Source organism: Mugil cephalus, chromosome 4 (assembly GCF_022458985.1).
Source record: "Mugil cephalus isolate CIBA_MC_2020 chromosome 4, CIBA_Mcephalus_1.1, whole genome shotgun sequence".
Classification (NCBI taxonomy): domain Eukaryota; kingdom Metazoa; phylum Chordata; class Actinopteri; order Mugiliformes; family Mugilidae; genus Mugil; species Mugil cephalus.
The window spans coordinates 25,883,039-25,899,966 of NC_061773.1; the positions used below are offsets into that span (position 1 = coordinate 25,883,039).

The following is a 16,928-nucleotide window of genomic DNA, read 5'->3' on the forward strand; positions in this document are numbered from 1 at the left end:
TATTAACAAGAAAACATTTTTTTTTAAAACTAGCTACTTATATTTTTGAATTGTTCCAAGTTCACTTTATCGTTTCCGCTCAGCTGAAATCAAAACAGTGATGTATCACAGCTAGTTAGGTTTGTTTGAGTAAATGGCCCCGTGTGTGTTTGTGCTACCGACGTGTCTGCATCTGCCTGCATGCCTGAGTGTGTGTGAGTCCTCTGATTCATGACTGAAGGGAGTGGTCGACAAGGGCGTGAGTCTGACACAGACTGTATCACACTGGCCAGGTGAGGCGTTGTATAAAGCGGCGGCCGGACGGAAACAAACACTTATTCACAAGAGGAACAAAACATGAGGATACTTTTACTTCTAGCTGGTATGATTATTTCTTTTTATTTTTTTATTTTTTTTTTAATTTTTGGTGGCTTTCTTTCCGTTTTGCACGTTTGTGTTTACAACTTTACACTGTTACACAGAAAATGTTGGAATACTAAATCGGTGGGAGCTGATGGTTTGCAGGGTTTTCATCCGTTGGAACCAAATGGTCACAGAGCTGCTAATTTATCAGTCTTTTTTGGATATTTGCTAATAGCTAGTATCAAAATAGTTACTTCATGCATTAATAATCATTAATCTAATAGAGGAGGTAGAGAGGTGAGAGCAGGTCGTCCACAAACCTGAGAATTAATCCAGGGATCAAGGATGGCAAACATGAGGAAGAAACTGAACCCTCAGTTGCTCCTTGTGCTTGAGAATGGAGTGTGAATGTTTGTGCACATGAGCTAATGATGGTAGATCTAACAGTGTGATTGTAGAGAGTACCGATAGGCAGGGAGGTGTTGTATAAAAGCAAGACTATTTGCCACAGGAGCTTATCTACAGTGCTAACCTCAATGTTCATAAACCTAATGTTGCTAACCTTCTGTCTAACATTTCTAACCCTGAAGCTGCACATTTTTTCTGATTCTTGATTTAACTCTAGATATTGTGATTGTGATTACATGAAATATAGTCTACAGAGACAATGCTAAAAGGCTAAACAATGTATTTTTATGTTTTGTGGCAAAAAGTCCTTGATAAATGTCAGTAATAATTTATTTCTGGTTGTATTTCCTTCCTTCTTGCAGCCATAGCAGCAGCATCACAGGCTCAGAATGACTGCTCCCGGGGGGCCTGCTATCCACCCACCAATGACCTGCTCCTGGGCAGGGCCGGCCAGCTTCAGGCCTCCTCCACCTGCGGCCTCACCGGTTCCGAGATTTTCTGCACCCCATACCAACAGGTAGGACAACAGTCTTCCTTTGAAAAAGAACATTAGGTCCAAACCTTCAAGACAAACCTCTCTGCAGGAGAAGGCTATTTGATTTCCAAAGCTGCTCAAATGTGGAAGATACTCCAAAATCCATCACCAATTAGCCTACGAAGTCCTCCTTTAAACACGACCTCAGCCAGCTCGTATCACACGTCCGCCTTATGGGTCTCACTGTGGGGTTTTGACTCCCAGCAGTGCAGAGGTCAGAGGCGACAGACGGACGTGCACGCTGCAGTCAGTGGTGGTTGGCTTTTCATTTGTGAAATGTGTCTGATTTTGGTGCCAGAACGTCGTGTTGCAACAGCACTCTTTGACCCATGTCTGAAAAGCCGCTCGCTCTGGCAGCACAAAGAAGTTACAGAAAGTAAATTGTGATTTTGAAATGTGAATTTAACATCCAGAATGGAGGACACCGTGCACGGGCAAGATTCAAGGCTGCAGTGTTGCAACTTTTTATTCTTGCAAAAGTGGTAGCCTCCAAAGATTAAGTTCTTTGTTTGCAATGCAGATACATCCCTGGCGAAGCCACAGTCGGCATAGTTCAAACCCGTCTAATCTAGTTAATGTTTCGCACCGTGAGAATTTATCCGAAGACTTTCCTTTTCATGCACGCAGTAAATGTTGTGATATGTGCATCGTTGTGGCTTTGGGATGGCAAACCACCGATACGTGAAGTGGTCCATGAAGTTAAAGATAAAAACTAGATATACAGCAAGTACATCAGTAGTGGTAGTAATACGGCAAAATATATTAGTGTAGTCATTTATTTTGAACTATTTTATCTACTAAACACATTCAGTTGTGAACTCGTGTGGTTTTCTTTGTGAAATTAAGCTTCAGAATCAAAGTTAAAATTCTGGCCATGACTCACTTTTGTCCAAATAAACTGGATCTAGCTCAGGAATTTTCTTTAATATAATACGACAGACAGGCTGATGTTACATAACCTTCACAGAGGCAGAGTGTGTGTGTATTGTATTGAGCTAGCCTCGGGATATGAATAGCGTGTTAGGTGTGGACCCTGTCCTACTGATAAGTGCTTTCCTTTTTTTTTCCTGAGCCACACCTGGTCCAGACAGGGAGGGGCAGGAAGGCAGGAACACTCAGCTGCACCTCAGAGCTGACACATGGAAACACGTATTCATGACTACCAATAAAGACAAACAATGATAAAGATTGAAAGAACATCAAAGTTGTAGAAAACTAGTCAGATCTTGTTGGATGTGCTTCATCATACTGATGCGAGGATCAGATTTTGTGCCTTATCATGTCAATAAATGATGGAATTACAGTGAGGTAGACACCTCACACAACGCTCTAGGCTAGTTTGTAGACTGGCTGCCAATTCGGATATTTACAGGGAACACATCTTGACACCAACATGAAAAGACGTCTTTCTCCAACCGTGTGCAAATGAAACAATGTTAATCAAGAATGTAAAAATATTAAACTGTCAAATCTGCATCAGTTAGTCTCCTCAGTTCTCACAGGGTGTTGTTAAACCAGGAGGTGATGCTACAAAGTTTTAATTGTGAAGGCCGAGGCAGACTTCTTGGATATTGGATAAAAGCTCTAATGGAAAGTTGCACTTCCAAAAAGCATCACATAACATGAAATTCTTATAAATGACAGACGTACCAGCTGCTTTTTAAGAGCTTAATCCTTTGAGCTACACATCTATGTACATTTTTTTTTGTTGTTTGTTTTGTTTAGTTTTTTTGTTTAGTTTTTTTATTAGCAGAAAATGCAAATATCCACACATATGCCCATTAGTTCACCATCAGATTAATTAGACTCTACACTTGGTGAGTGGTTGTGGCTGAGGAGGAAACATGTTAGCTGGGGAGGATGGTAAAGGTGAGACTAGGCTGTGTGGTTTTAGTAGTTAGTAGTAGTGCTAAGCTAATCTCTCGGTTGAAAGTCACACGGTTGCGTGGTGGCAGCATGGAGGGGGGGTGACTCCAGGTCGTTGGAAATCACTGTTAAGCATTTTTGAGGTGTTGTGGGCGTAACTTAACAAAACATTGGTGAAGGGAGGTGCCCACTTGAAAAACCCCAATGACGGGCTACATACTGCCTACTGCTGTTGGCTAGGCTAGTTAGCTGGTGTCTTATTGTTGGTTGCTAGCTGGTAGCTGACTGCTAGCCTGCTAGTTGTTTTTGTTTGTTTGTTTTTTCAGTTGGACAGGGCTTCCAAATGTGTCTTGCCACGAATCTTGGCACAAGGGAGAAGTGTTGGTTGACATGCAGTAGTCGCATACTCCATCACGTCTTAGAGAAAACTGTCAGGGTGGTTGAAATACTGGCATTTCCCACTCATACTCTACTTGGGGACGGATTATATAGGCCTACTGCTGTCGGCTAGGCTAGTTAGCTGGTGTCTTCTTGTTGGTTGCTAGCTGGTAGCTGGCTGCTAGCCTGCTGGCTGGTTTTCAGTTGGACTGGGCCTCTAAATGTGTTTTGCCTCAGATCTTGGCACAAGGGATTGTAACATCTTATCCTGTGTAATAATGAATGTTGGGAAAACACACTTTATATTCTATAATGTACCCAAGCTAGTGAAGTTCTCTCATCTTTTGCTTCTCCGATACGTTTGATACCAATCCCTGTACATAGAATACACACACCTGTCTTTTTTTTAGTGCAGATAAGACCAGTTGAAAACATTTGGTGCCAGTACAGACCCAGATACCTCCAGGTAACAGATAAATTTAGCAAACTCATTTCATCATATTGTCCGCTGTAGACTTTACACTTTATACATGAGGGAAACTGGCAGGCACCAGCTAAATGTAAACAGTACGTGTTTGCGATGACACACTGCGTGGCCAAAATCCACAAACCACAAAAAAAAAAGTTCCCCACAGAATCACTTTTAACCTAAAAAATTTGAGAGCACTTTACTGCCAGGATCTTTATCACCTGAGATAAGATAAAGTTCAAAACGCTCAAAATGTAAATAATGTACGAGGAGTCAGCGCAGGACCTGAGGTAGTTGTGGTTGTGGGTGGGTTTTATTTTACTGACATGTCTGCAACCCTTTGCATAAAAGATGATTCAGAGATAATGTCTCTGAATCAGAGGTACATGTCTGGGTTTTGTACAGAATCGGAGTTTCCAGACCAGGTGCATTGGTCTAATTGTTACAGGCTAAATTGCCACAATAAATTACTGAATTTTACTGATTTTACTGTAATATTCCAAATATAATACTTTAATTTAGTGTATCACTATGAAATAGATGCTACTATTACTACTGCTACTATTAGAAGTACAGTATATTAATGGATAATAAGTGCATTACTTTTACAATTACATTTACAGTAATTTACTGCACAATTAGTGTGAAAGTACTGCAATTATTAGCCAGTAATTTACTGTAAATGTAACAGTATATGCCTGTCTCACTGTGTGCCCTCTGGAAAAGAGTAAACTACTTTATGTCTGTGAAGGTTCTCAGTCATCCAGGTCATGGTAATCCAAAAAAGCGTTGAATAAGGTCAGCTGGACTTGTAGAATTTCTTGAAGACGTCCAGCTGACCTTATTCAACGCTTTTTTGGAGTAAACTACTTTACCATTCTCCTTCTAATCACGCTGGACATTTAATCTTGAAAGATGTATTTAATGTTCCACAGTTACAGGATTGTTGCTGTGCATTACATCCTGTCAGCTGTGCCTTCCCTTTACCTCTAGTTACCTCAGTTGAAAGCAGATTTAATTATAAGTTTTGTGTCTACACTGGTGCATGAGTCGAGACACGTAGCCGGCCTTTATGTCGTAACACTCAGCGAGCCAGGGGAGAACTTTTCCCTGCAGGGGGAACCAGCGCAGCGTTCGTGTGCATGAGCATGACGTGAAGAGCAGCACGTGAAGAGCAGATGATGATTTCAGTGTAGTGAGTGGAAGTTAATGTCAGAAGCCGTTATTCCTGGAAAAACGGCTGGGTTTGAATTTTACGAGTTTGCTCAGATTTGGTGAAAACCTGCCCGGGCTTTTAGATTTCCTGCTGCTCTGGACACTATGTGTCCTGCTCAGTGACACGGTTTATCTACGTGGCATGGCAGAGAGCCCAGATTAAAGGTTCATCTCAGGTCCATTGGTCAGTGTTTCACGGTGGCACAATTTCGCACGTGCGTGGAAGCCTGTAGCCTTGATTTCGTGTCTTTTGTTTCTCCCAGAGGAAAATGAAGTGCTGTCCATGTGACTCCAGGAACCCAAACAGTCAGCTGGCCCACACTGTGAAGGAGGTCCTGTCTACCTCTGCACCAGATAGATGGTGGCAGTCCAGGAAAGGTGAGGAATGAAAAGAAAAGGACGGTATATATGCAGGAAAAACTGCAGACGATTGTTAAAACATCATCAATTGTCATTTGCCTCTTTACTTTCTATAACTAGAGGCGCACTATGAGGCGCCCTAACCAGCAGGGGGCGTGTGATGTAACTTAAATCTGTGCTAAACAGAGAATAGTGTTGCTTTTATTAAATCAAACAGTTGCTGCTAATACTGTAATAATGTTCTGTCTCCTGCAGACCCAAGTCCGGTTACTCTCCAGCTGGACCTCCAAAACATGTTCCAGCTTGACAACCTGGTGCTCAGCTTCAAGGTACGTTCGTGTTTTAATCCCGATTAACTGAATCTGAACTGTCACATATGCAAAAATCCCACAAATATGGGAAAACTATTTTCTCTGTAATTATTTGGAAAACATATTTCCTTAAAGGTTCATGTAAAAACTGTAAATTATATAATTTATTTTTTCTATTTTATCCTGCAGGGACCCCGTCCCAGTGCCCTGGTCATAGAGAGGACGCTGGATAATGGGCGGACGTGGCAACCAGCTCTCTACATGGCTACAAACTGTCAACAATCGTTTCCTGGAGTCCCCACAGCGACTCCTCTCACCCTGGACCGGACATACTGCTACACACTCCCCCCTACTGGAACAAACCCATACCAGGATCACAGGGTAAGAACAGGCGATTCTGCAACTTCACTTTATTTTTATTTTGTTTTGTCCACATTTTTCATGATGGAAATTAGCACTTTTACCACCAGTTCAATGTAGAATGTTCATTACACAAGCATTTTTTTTTATCACCACACAAACACATAACACACCTGATGCATGGAACCTATGGGAACGCATCAACAAATGTCACTAATATCACTGAGCAGCACAAAACGTGTGATGTGTGACGGCTAAATGATGACGTTTCTCCTCTTCCCCAGATTGAGTTCAGTCCTTTGCGTCAGTACGCCTACGTCTCAGCTCCCGACAGCCAAAAGATTGAAGGTGAGTCTTTCTCAGGTCATCGTGGGTTTTAACTGAAAAGGGTTCGAGTCCGTTTCATGGTGACCAAACGGCCGGTTCGTCCACAGACGTGTCCGGGTTAACGGGGCTGAGGGTGAGGCTGATGGAGCTGGGCGACGTCCCCCGTCTACCAGGCAGAGCTCTCAGCAGGTTTTACGCCCTGAAGGAGATGAAGGTGATGGGCAGCTGCATGTGCCACGGACACGCCAACCGATGCCTGCAAGACAGCAACCTGCTGCCCAACGGCATACAGGTAGGTTGGAGGGACATTTTATCGACTGTGTCGATCAGACATAACATTATGACCACCTGCAGGGGTGGTCCTATCGGTGGAGGGGAGGGGCCTCTGTGCATCATCCCACAGATACTTTAAGTTACGTTAAGTTACGTTACTTAAGTTTGTTTATCTACATGGACATAAATTACATGCACACATGGGTTTCACAGTATATATGATGCTAGCTAATGTTTTTCTAAGCCTTTAGTCTAGATAACTAGCTAGCATAAGGCTAAGGCGTTTTTGAGATCAAGGTTCACATTAATAATGGTGTGGCTTTATTTAAGAGAGACATTTACATCACATAATAGGGAGAAATCATCTGACATCCACTTCTTCCTTTTAATCTTCTGCTCCTATAACTTTCTCTGTTTTTGTTCATTGGGGGAAACGGTGGAGTTTCCTCATATTTTAACTTTTAATTCAACTTTATTCTCTGTTATTGCCACTTCTCTATGGGTGAATATTGGTTGGATGTATCTAACATGGCGCCCACGAAACACGTGACCAGCTCAGAACCAATCAGCATAGAGGGACAGATCAGACGCTCCATTCCCTGGTTGGACAGACTCATGTCTAAGTAACGTTCACAACAATGGAGGCCAGGTCCAAGAGTTTCCCAGTAGAACCTTGAATTGTCACTTTTTTTTACTTCTCCTGTCGGTGGTCATAATGTTCTGTCTGTCTACGCTTTAGTCAGACATATGTGTTTATGACAGATGTATGTTTATCTTTTTGTCTTGCAGCTCGGTGCAGCTTGGTGAATGATATATGACCTGAGTCGTCTCCTCATCACATTTATTTTATTCATTTATTTTTTCATGTCTTTGCAGGTTCACCCTCAGTGCGACTGCCAACACAACACAGCTGGTGTGAACTGTGAGCGTTGTGCTGATCTCTACAACGATCTGCCCTGGAGGCCCGCGGTGGAGGGAAACACTCACACCTGCAAACGTGAGACGACCCACATCTCCTTAAGATTTATTTATTCAGTTAACATTTCGATGTTTGAAGAAGAAAAAAAAAAAAAGAAAAACTTGAATTATGGAGGTTTGACATTTGTAATGAATAATGAATTATATCTGGTTCTCTGATGTTCTGGAAGTGGAAGCTTTGAAAATACGTCCTAAGCTGATGTTTCATTGAGGACCGCCATAACATTATGACCCATAACATTACCCAGCAGCTCTGGTCCAGCTGTGGACCTGGTCGCTCTCACACAGACTGCCAAAACATTATGACCAAACAGACCAGAACAGCATTACATTAGTCACTATAGCATTTTCACCCTCTGAATTTTTCTAGTTGTTTTTGTCACTTCCCCTGTTATCATGTGAAAATATATGAGCCAACAGCAGCATCCTTGTCACCCCTCCTTACTAACGTCTTTGTCCCGTCCTCAGGTTGCGAGTGCAACAACCACGCCGAGCGCTGTCACTTCGACCAGGCGGTGTACGAGGCCAGCGGGAGGAGAAGCGGAGGCGTGTGCGACGGCTGCATGCACCACACCACGGGGCCGAAGTGTGATCAGTGCGCCCCGGGATACCAGCCGAACCCCCGCAGCAGGATGGACCGTCCTGACGCCTGCATACGTAAGCCAACGTCTGGATTTTTTTTTACACACATCACACAGCAGAGCGCGACACAGAAACCTCACTGATTGTGTTTCTCCCAGGTTGTGTCTGCAGTGCCGAGGGGACCGTGAACGGGGGACGTTGTGACGACAGCACCAGCTCCTGTCAGTGCAAAGCCAACGTGGAGGGTCCACGCTGTGACCGCTGTAAGAGAGGATACCACAGCTTGAGCACCTCCAACCCCCTGGGCTGCACCAGTGAGTTATCCAGCATCTTTATAAAAAACTTTCCTACTTTCAATCCCTACTTCACTACAGTTGAATGGCTAAACTTTGATTGGGTTTCAGAAAAGAAATTCTAGACTCTTAGATTTCTACAATTATTCAATCAATTTAATGACAAACTTGAGCAGATGACATCTCCTGTGCCATATAAAATGCATTACATCATTTACAAAATGCTGCACATCAAGGCATGATTATTCTGACAGCAGCTCGTTGTTAGCTGTTACAGTTGAGTGTTTTTTTTGTTTTTTTTTTGTAAACGGATGTGCATTGTTAGTAACTCTGAATCGTTCCTGCTGTCCAGAGTGTTCCTGCTTTGGAGCCGGCTCGCTTTCAGACGTGTGCGACCAGGTGACCGGCCAGTGTTCCTGCCGTCCCCACTTCCACGGCCTCAACTGTGACAAGTGTTCACAAGGTTACTGGAGGCCATTCCTGTCAGACCGCTGCGAACCCTGCGGCTGTGACCCCACCAGGTCGAGCAGCGACAGCTGTGACCAGGTATTTGAATTTATGCATTTACTGTAATAAAGCCAGTCCACGTATTTTTTTTTTTTTTTTAGTCATTGAACTTTCCGTTCAGAAAAGGACATTAAAAAAACAAAAAATGAGTGGATTTGATTTTCATTTTACATATTCAAAAATTAAAATTGACATTTAAGGCATTTTTCTTTATCAGGGTCGAGAATGGATAAACAAAACTTTAAAACGTGCTCGCTTTTTATTTTCCTTTTCTAAAAATAAATCGTTAGAAGACAGAAACAAAAAACTTTTTTTTTTAATATTGTGCGACCGGAAGTTGTCGTTTTCAAAGTAAGAGCACGTATGAGTGCAGCGCTGTGTAACATAAGTTGGTGGACATGGATCAGTACGTTGTTTTTTGAAACAAGGCAAGAGTCTCAGTGAAGAGGACACGGCTGCAGAAAAACTAAGCTGTATATTTCAGGTAAAAGTTAAATATACCGTAACTATAATCACTGAATTGTTAGCTACTAGCTAATGTTATAGATTTGTGCAGATAACAAAGCTTGTTTTCCCATGTCAAAAATCACGTCAGAGTAAAGTTCCAAGGACATTTTAGCCTGAGCTAGAGAAACCACAGGTAGAAGTCATGTATTTGGCCAAACACTCAGTACTGTCTTCATACATGCTCTTACTTTGAAAACGGAAAATTCCAGTTGCAAAATACGAAATACGACGTTTTTTGTTTCTGTCTTCTCACGATTTTATTTTTTATTTTTAGAAACACAAAATGAAAGTAGATTTTTTTTATTTTAAGAAAAATGTCCTGAAATTCAATTAAAAAAATAAATTTTAAAATCTAAATCAAATAATTCAAATAACTTTTTTGTTTTTTAATATGATTTTCTGAACGGAAAATTCAATGGCTTTCTCTCTTTTAACTGTCTACACTTAGAACATGACATTTGTAGAGTGCTATGTACGTACTATGTGCCAGTCCCACATGGTTAGTACAACATGTACTTGGCTCCTGAGGTTGAAGATGTTCTGTCCCTGAATACATGACACGATTTGCTATTGATCTTAAAATCAACCCTGTTTCCTATCTGTCCAGCTGACGGGTCAGTGTCGGTGCAGACCGGGCTTTGGAGGCCGCACATGTACCGAGTGTCCAGACAACACATACGGAGACCCCCTCATAGGCTGCCAGCGTGAGTCACACAACTCTGATTTAATTACTGTTCAAAAAGCTTTTTAATGGATGTGATTATATGATGCATTCTTTCCGTAAGTTGAAATCAAATCAAGCTTTATTGACATTACAACTGACATTATAAGCACTGTAATTTTCCTGCACTGTCACTGTAATTTACATGTTTATTCTGTATTTATTGTACTGTTGCTGAATACAAATGCTCCTACTACTTGTGCTACTTGATATACTTTAGCTGCTGTTTTAAGGTTAAATTATCATCTTCCGTCCTCTCCCTCCTCAGCCTGTCGGTGCAACACTGAAGGAACCCTCCCGGGAACGTGTGACAAGCAGACCGGGTTCTGTTTGTGTCGGCCGGGCGTCACCGGTGTCCGCTGCGACTCCTGCAGCCGAGGACACTGCGACTCCTTCCCGGCCTGCGAGCAGTGTCCCTCTTGCTTCTTCACTCTCGATGCCCGGCGCCAGAACTTCAGTTTAGCTCTGGAAAGGCTTTCCCCCAGATTGCCGACTCGTCCCGGAGGCACTGGTGATTTCGGAAACTTTGGTCCGCGCTTCCTGAGCCTGGAAACACGCCTGAACGAGATTCGGAACTCCATCTCCCTTCCACCTAACGCCGCCAGACAGGTTGACGACGCGCTGTTTCAGCTGGACAGACTGAGGTGAAGAACTGTGGACAAATATTCATATAAAACCTGTTTGTGAATGTAATGTATTTCAATGCCTAACAGAGCACTCTCGTTGTTTCTTAGGGACCGTTTGGACAGTGCTGGTAACAACCTTTCACCCCTGGTAAAAAACCAAGCTCTGGACCCAGAGCTGGACAAACTGCAGACTCTGCTGGACTCCCTCATCCTGGTGTACAAAGCTAAGAAAGGTGCCTTGGATAACTCCGTCAGTCCCGGCAACGCAGGTCAGAAACAAATAGACACGAGTAACTGCAACACTTTGCAGCATCACTGGTACATTTATAAACTCATGCCTTGTCTTTCTGTTTTAATCAGGAGACTTTACTGCCATCAAGGACGCCTACGACCAGTCTACGGACGCAGCCAAGAAAGCTGACGGCACCAGTGCCACCGTAAGGGAGTCGGCTAATATCAGAGAAGAGGCCATGAACATTCGGAACCAAGTTCAGCCAAAAAACACCAGAGATCTGGACACACTGAACAACAACATGGCCTCCAAACCTGATCTCACTCCAGTCGCCAATAAGGTACTTTTTTAATAGACATATGGGGTCATATGCTAGAGCAGGGTCGTGGTGCAAAAAGTTTAATTTTACCGTACATTCTGTTAAATATGGGTATGTACAGCATGCATGTGCAAAAACTGACTGAACATCACAGAATATCTTCAAATACAAAGACATGTAATGAATAAAAAGTAACACGGGACTAAAACTTGCCTCCATTAATCATAAGAGCTGTAGTTATATTATGTCTTTGAACTGTATAACCACAAAGTTTGCATATTCTACAAAAAAATAGAAAAAAAAAACACAATATCAAAATCGCAATATTGTATATACACAGTATTTACAAGAATTATAGAATAAGCTAATTTAAAATAAGTGAAAACAATGAAAAAATCTGTGAAATTAAATGGATTTACAACCGTTTTAAAGACAGATGTGAAGAAATGTACAGGTTTGATATGCCTTTCAGAAACAAATTCCTTCCATTTACCATTTGTAGCAAACGAACGCCTCATCATTTATCTGTTGTCAGCGATAGACTTTATTTTCTTATTCCTTACATGACAGTGGACAACAGGATGTACATTTTCAAATCAACAGGAGCAGCAAGAAGAAAATGTTTCTCACTTGTGTCCGCCCCCTACTTGAACAATTAAAAAAAGGACAAGAGCATATTAATCTGTGTGATCTCGTTAGGTTTAAATTTAGATCAGGGACAGTAGTTCTGCTTCTCCAACGTTTGCGTGTTGTGTTTCAGGTGTGCGGCAGCGTTCGCACCGAGCCCTGCACCCCTCTCCAGTGTGAGGGCGGAGACCTGTGTCCGTCTGAGGGAGTCCCACCGTGTGATAAGGGGGACAGATGTGTGGGCGCGCTGCCTCTGAGCAAGAGGGCGACCGCAGACACCCGGGATGTGAAGGACCGGCTCGCCAATCTCACCAAAAAGATCACGGAGGCTGCAGAGAAGGTGCACACCCGCCCTATGAGACACGCTCCGCAGAAAGAGACGACAATATTACGCACAATCCTTTTTTTTTTTTTTTTGATTACATAACTTGCATTGTCTATTTCAGCTCCAGAAAACACAAGACACAACCAATCAGGTGAGACAGTCCACGGAGAAGCTGTCCAGTAAGCTGAGGTCGGCCAGTGATGAGCTGGAAGACGACTTAAAGGACACGCGTGCTATTGTGACACAGCTCAAAGACTTCCTGTCAGGTACAGATCATTCTGAATGAATGGATTTACCAGGAGACTGATAACGTTCGCTGGCTTAACGTTGCATTAATTCATCATAAAGGTGTAAATCCTTTATCACTTATCTCCCAACTTTTTCCCGTTTCTTTGTGTCCAGACCCGTCTTCCGACTTGACCCATGTCCAGAACGTGAGTGACTTTATCCTGCAAGCCAAGCTTCCCCGGAACCTGGCCTCTCTGAAGAAGAAGCTAGAGGATCTCAAGAATCTAGCGGCCAACCTGCCGGACAGCACGAAGATACTGGAGGACGCGCAGCCGCAGCTGGACGCAGCCAAGAAGCTGTTGGAGGAGGCCCAGGATGCAAGGTGGGCATTCGCACTCAACTGTTTCTTGGCATCACACACTTATCACAAACAGATGTTGTGAAGATCAGAGACAAATACGTGATTTTCTTCACCAAAATGCAGCACAAGTAATTTAAGGAAACATGTAGCGTGGTGCCGGCTTTCTTTAGGTGTTCGGTTACAATATACAGCAATAGCTTCTAGCAATATTGATTTCAATATGAATACACCTAAATTTACCATGAATTTAGCCATGAGCCATAACTGCTTTGTTAAATTGTACTGTTGTTAGCGTTAGCCTAGCTAACTAGCCAACTCATTACATTTTTTGAAGTATCTTGCCCAACACTGGTAATAATATTTCATATTCTAGAATAAACAAACACACAAGTATTTCATTGAGTTTTCTAGCTCTACTTTCAAGGTGTATCTGAATCTCCAGTGATGTTTTCAGTCATTTGTGCACAATTTTACATAGAGCATCACGCCTAGAAACACAAATAAATCAGAGAGGACTTCTAGAGCAAGACTTGAGTCCAGCAGAACAATAATAATAATAATAAAACTAAATTAGTTTAATAGGGCAACCCTGCAGATCAATGTTTTCACTGGTTGCACGTTCACAGGGACACTGCAGTGGGAGTGAAAGCTGACGTGGACGGGCTTCTGGAAGGCTTCAGAGCAGCAGAGGGCTCAGAGTCAGACCTGGAGCAAAGACTGAGCGACACCATGGATATGATCGACAAACTGAACAACAACCTGACTGATGTAGGAGGCGTGGATTCATAACACAGTGGATAAGGGTGTGGCTCATGTTTTTTTTTTCCATTTTCAAAAATTGCTCACTAGGTGTATTTGTTCCCATCCAGGCTGAAAACAAGCTGACTCCAGCGGAGAAGAATCTGATTGATCTAGCAAAGCTGATCAATGACATGAAACCACAGATGGATGACCTGAAGCAGCTGCTCCAGGACGGAAAACAGCAAGCCGAGGAGGCGCTAGAAAAAGCAGACCTGGCTAATGATAAGGCAGATGAAGCAGAAAATGTGAGAGTCCTGCTATAGATGCTCTGTAGATATTAAAATATGAGAATTCACCGTTACAAGGGGCAGAACGGAAGAGTATTAGGGCATGAGAAAAAAATTAGAGGGGGTAGATTATATTTTCATCGTGCACTTTGAGAAAAAAAGTCACAAAATTTTGACTTTTTTCTCCAATTTCTGAGAAAAAAGTCAAAATTTGGAGAAAAAAAGTCAAAATTTCTTGATTCTTTTCTCCAAATTTTAACTTTTTTTTCTCAAAATTTGGAGAAAAAAGTCACAAACGTACAATTTACAATTTAAAATTCTTAATATTAATTAAGTCCTAATACTCTTCTGAACTCTTCTCAAAATTTCAATTTTTTCGTGAAATTTTGACTTTTTTCTCAAAATTGTATTTCAACTTCTCAAAATTTCAACTGTGCATAATAGTGCAAAAAAAATCTAACTCCTCTGAGTTTTTTTTTTTCTCATGTGTGGCCCTAATATTCTTCCATAGTGCAGTTTCTTAATGCTAAGGAGATTTTTTGTTTAATCACGACATTTTGAGTGTGTCATGCTAATACAAATGTGTGTTTTGTTTTTGTAGGATTTGTTGACTTTGGAGAAGCAGTTCGAAAATCTTAAGGGTAAAGATCCAGGAACAAGTGGAAACGCCGGGGTGGTGAAGGATCGTCTGGCAAAGATGCAGAAGGACACCGGAGCTCTGGTGAACACCACCGACACCATGATGAAGGCTCTTGAAGGTAAATCCAGCCACAAATCTGTATCGGTGGTTCATTCACTCCGAAATGAGGCTTGTTGGGAAATTCTTTTAAAAACCCCAAAGTCCATTACGTACAACAGGCACTTTCCTACACATGATGTGGGAGTTATATAATAGTTGACTATCTTTGAAATATTTCTCAAGAGCATTATTTTTTTTGTCCTAAAATGATGCTCCTTAATGATGGCAATATGCTACACTTAAAAATGGCGGCCTGGAAGCACAGCTGCAAAAAATAAAATAAAATAAAAATAAAAATGTTGCACTTCAATGGCAATGACTCCTTGCAGAAATTCTATTACTGGAACTTTTCACTACGAAACTAAATGGGGCTAAATGTCAGACAGAAGCCTGTGGGAATGACATCTTGGAATATGTTGAGACCTTTTAACTTCCAATTTGTTCTCATCGTTGTTTTAAATTACAGAGAAAAAAGAAATGGAGGTAGATTTTTTTTTTTGTCATCATGTACTACGTCAAAATTTTGAGAAAAAAGTCCGAAGTAGAAAGTAGACCTGTGTCTAGAGTGGAGTATTGGAGCTTGATTAATAATTAACATTATGAATATAAAATTGTATTAGGGTTAAATTTCAACTTTTTTCTCGAATTTTGGACTTTTTTCTCAAAGTGCACAATCAAAATAAAATCTACCTCCTCTATTTTTTTTCCCCCTCGTAGACTACTCTTCCGTACGTACGCTTCTAATAAAGAAAACTAAAACAAAAACCCAAATCTGCAGACAGAGACTTCATTCAGATCCCTGTTTTCGTGTCTTCCCCAGGAAAAGCAGATTCCCTCAGAAGGCTGCAGGGCGAGATCCTTCAGAAGTCGACAAAGCTCGAAGGGCTCGACGCCAAGATGAGAGAGCTTCTGGAAAACCTTCGATATCAAGCCGACAGACACACCAGCTGTATACACTGAGGTCCGCCGCGGTTTGCGTTGGACGTCTGCCCCTCTTCAAGAATGATTTTAAAATGTAATGGAAGTACAAAATGATTTTAATTCAAATTTAATATCAGCATCATCATGGCTGCTAATTACTGCGTTTTTTAAAAGTTACTTATTTACTCTCACAGCAACAGTGTAGCACCGCCTCTTATAAAATCTACACAGCACCTCTCATCATCACTGCTTTGCTTTTCAAATATGTTTTTAGTTTTTACCTTCATGTCAGACCAGGCTGTTACAGTAAACAATAAAACCATTGGGACTATGACACAATATCTGTTTATGATCAAATGTGACGAGTGTGCACCTGCTTGTTAACAGGTGTAACTCATTAAACTACAGAATAACATGCAGCTGCTGACAACATTTATGAGAGCGAATAAGTATTCTTTAGATTCCCATTCACCAACAGTATAATCCCTTTCTGATCAATATTATGTAGGCAGTTAATGCATCTTCATGACTCAGTGATGGATGAAATTTATTTATTGTTTTATTCTAATAAAAGTTTGTTAATACTTTGATGTGTCAATGCTGCGTTCTTCAACAAAATAACAAACCAGAAGACTGGTGGTGGTTACAACATATTTATTGTGAAAATTATACAAAAAAAAAAATATATATATATGTCACTACATTTGTATATTCATAATCATCAAGAACATTACTAATGTTGACAGCAGCTTTACACCGGATTGTGGCACTTGATAGCAGACTACGGATGCATCATATTTGACACAGCCCACATCACGCTGCTGTGTGGCAACGATTCGTCCTCAAAGTTTAATCTCATACAAAAAAACAAAACCTTTTTTCTGCCGTTCATCATCTTTGAAAGATGGAATAAATTCCACCGTGAGTGGCAAAACAATGCATTTCCAAAAGTCTAACAGCCAACAGTTCGAGGTACATTTTATCGTAGTGTCCGACTGTTGATATAAAAAGGAGAATCTTAATAAAGATATATACACGCCTCACACATGACTGATGTTCCAGAGTCTGAAATAGCCTTTATAAACCTTGT

General features: G+C 41.5%; 1 protein-coding gene across 1 annotated transcript; it reads left to right on the forward strand.

The window, feature by feature from the left end:
• Window positions 1–213: 213 nt before the first annotated feature.
• On the forward strand, window positions 214–16,425 carry LOC125006068 (laminin subunit beta-3-like). Its single transcript, XM_047581779.1, has 22 exons — window positions 214–361; window positions 1,113–1,267; window positions 5,477–5,591; window positions 5,829–5,902; window positions 6,074–6,265; window positions 6,529–6,592; window positions 6,679–6,863; window positions 7,721–7,841; window positions 8,291–8,479; window positions 8,563–8,718; window positions 9,050–9,243; window positions 10,319–10,415; window positions 10,701–11,076; window positions 11,167–11,327; window positions 11,419–11,630; window positions 12,370–12,576; window positions 12,683–12,827; window positions 12,964–13,171; window positions 13,777–13,918; window positions 14,020–14,196; window positions 14,780–14,936; window positions 15,738–16,425. Exons 1-22 carry the CDS (start codon window positions 337–339, stop codon window positions 15,875–15,877), a joined length of 3,492 nt encoding a protein of 1,163 aa, XP_047437735.1. The 5' UTR covers window positions 214–336; the 3' UTR covers window positions 15,878–16,425.
• The last annotated feature ends 503 nt before the right edge of the window (window positions 16,426–16,928 follow it).

Coding starts and splice junctions, on each gene's coding strand:
- LOC125006068 (XM_047581779.1), top strand. CDS start 337: ATGAGGATACTTTTACTTCTAGCTG. Junction 6,266..6,528: donor ACCCATACCAGGATCACAGG/GTAAGAACAGGC, acceptor CCTCTTCCCCAG/ATTGAGTTCAGTCCTTTGCG. Junction 14,197..14,779: donor AGGCAGATGAAGCAGAAAAT/GTGAGAGTCCTG, acceptor TTGTTTTTGTAG/GATTTGTTGACTTTGGAGAA.